The sequence below is a fragment of the Populus trichocarpa genome, chromosome 2, assembly GCF_000002775.5.
Source record: "Populus trichocarpa isolate Nisqually-1 chromosome 2, P.trichocarpa_v4.1, whole genome shotgun sequence".
Taxonomy (NCBI): Eukaryota; Viridiplantae; Streptophyta; class Magnoliopsida; order Malpighiales; family Salicaceae; genus Populus; species Populus trichocarpa.
This window is the reverse complement of record NC_037286.2, coordinates 3,612,918-3,614,675: the sequence shown is the minus strand read 5'-3', so window position 1 is coordinate 3,614,675 and position 1,758 is coordinate 3,612,918. Positions and strand designations below refer to the sequence as shown.

Sequence of the window (1,758 nt, the reverse complement as noted above, 5' to 3'; positions counted from 1 at the left end):
CATCAACATTAGATTGAACATCTATTTTAAAGAATTAAAACCAATTTATCATTATAACTAGGGCATCTCCTATGGTGAGAGCCATTTGAAAAGGCCAAATTAGCATGATGACATCTTGAATGGTATAATTTAGCTTCTTTTTTTTCTCATGAGGCATTCCAATGAAAAATGATATTTTAACAAGCTATTTTGTACTTTACAATATTCAATGAAGAAAGAGAGGAAGTTTAAAGAAAAAAAAACAGTAAAAGATCATTTATTTTAACAGTTATTGTTTATGTTTTTTATATGACTCTCGCATTAGAGATGTTTTTATATTTTTAATTGAAATAATTTTATTTTTAAATATAAATTTTTCAAGTATATATTATCCAAGTGATCCATGCTGAACTTCTCTTCTTATTTGGGAAAGAAATGGCATGTAATGCCAAAGAAACATCCAGCTGGGAACTGAGGAGGAAGATTAATTCCAATATAATTAACGATATGAACTGCCATAAACATGTTTTACAAGATCCAAGGGTTCAATACCAAAACTTGTAATTAATCGCTGGTGAAAGTTAATTAAATACTAGCAGCGGTAATGGTGGTGGTAACAGTAGAAGCTAGTAGAATATGCAGTGAACAAATCATTCGTGAAACCAAGAGAGATCTAAGTGGCCACCCAAAATGGCTCCCAATTAAGTAAGCCTTCGTTGCTACTCCCACTTTGCTTGCACCTGCCTGGTCTAGCTAATTTCCCCATCCCCATTTCACCCCCAACACTTCCATTAATACCCTCCAACTCCTCTCCGCAAATATCACCACCACCACCAGCTTCATCATCTCCACTTTGATCATCACCATCGTCATCTTGAACAACAACTTCCTCACCATATTCTGCTTCTGCTTCTTGCACTTCATTGTCGAAGTTATTAGGAGAGCTGTCCTTCATCAAATGTAGCCGAAGCCGGCCATCGGTTCTCTCTGCATGTAAATGAACGTGGCAAGAAGAGACGGTTACTGCTTCCAAGACTAGCCTTCCACCTTCTCGGTGAGGCCTCACTCGAACATTGTTGGAGCCACTAATCGAGCTCAAAGGAGGTGGGAAGCTAACACTTCGACTCGTTGTTCTTGTTTCGCGCAATTTTGGTGCTGCCCTAGTCTCATGATCCACGTTTTCTAATGACAGGAAAGCCATCCCATCTCTGCTTTCGCTCCCCTCGCTACCAGTTTCACTCCCCAGGCCCTCGGTGCACATTTCTAAGCTCTTTTCGCTGAGCATAGAAGAAGAGCTCTTAAAATTTGGAGGGACATAGACTTTGTCGTTCTTTTCTGTGGTGGTTTGAGAGGTATTGTTAGCAATAGACTGGAGGAAACTCCAGCCACCCGTGTCAGCATTTTTGTTGTTTTCCAAGTCACGGTCTGAGTTAGTGACAAAAGGCTTGCAAATTGTTGAAGAGCGAGAAATGTTGGATTTGGATGGAGCCAATTTGAGCCTCAAAACACGTGGTTCGACGAGGTAGACCGGCTCTAGGCATGATTGGAGGCCTGGACAATAACTTGAGGAGGACATTTTTCACAACTGAAATGTGGAAGGTCGAAAACAGAGGGAATCAACGAGCCTAAACAGGGGAGGAACAGGGGAGGCTTCTTTTTTATTGAAATTGTAGGAGTTTGGAGGTTATGGGATCAAGGCAGTGAGATTGAGATGAAAGAGATGTTTTCAAACAGAACCTGTTGTTCGGTTTTGGTAGGATTGCAGATTAGGGACTTGTG

General features: G+C 40.4%; 1 protein-coding gene across 1 annotated transcript; it reads right to left on the bottom strand.

Annotated features, from left to right (window-relative positions):
• Positions 1–652: 652 nt before the first annotated feature.
• On the bottom strand, positions 653–1,555 carry LOC7480046 (protein FANTASTIC FOUR 2). The gene has a single exon (XM_002300813.4). It carries the CDS (start codon positions 1,553–1,555, stop codon positions 653–655), a length of 903 nt encoding a protein of 300 aa, XP_002300849.3.
• Between the last annotated feature and the right edge of the window lie 203 nt (positions 1,556–1,758).

What these genes read in the sequence shown, in the direction of transcription:
- LOC7480046 (XM_002300813.4), bottom strand. Translation starts at nt 1,555, where the DNA reads ATGTCCTCCTCAAGTTATTGTCCAGGCCTCCAATCATGCCTAGAGCCG.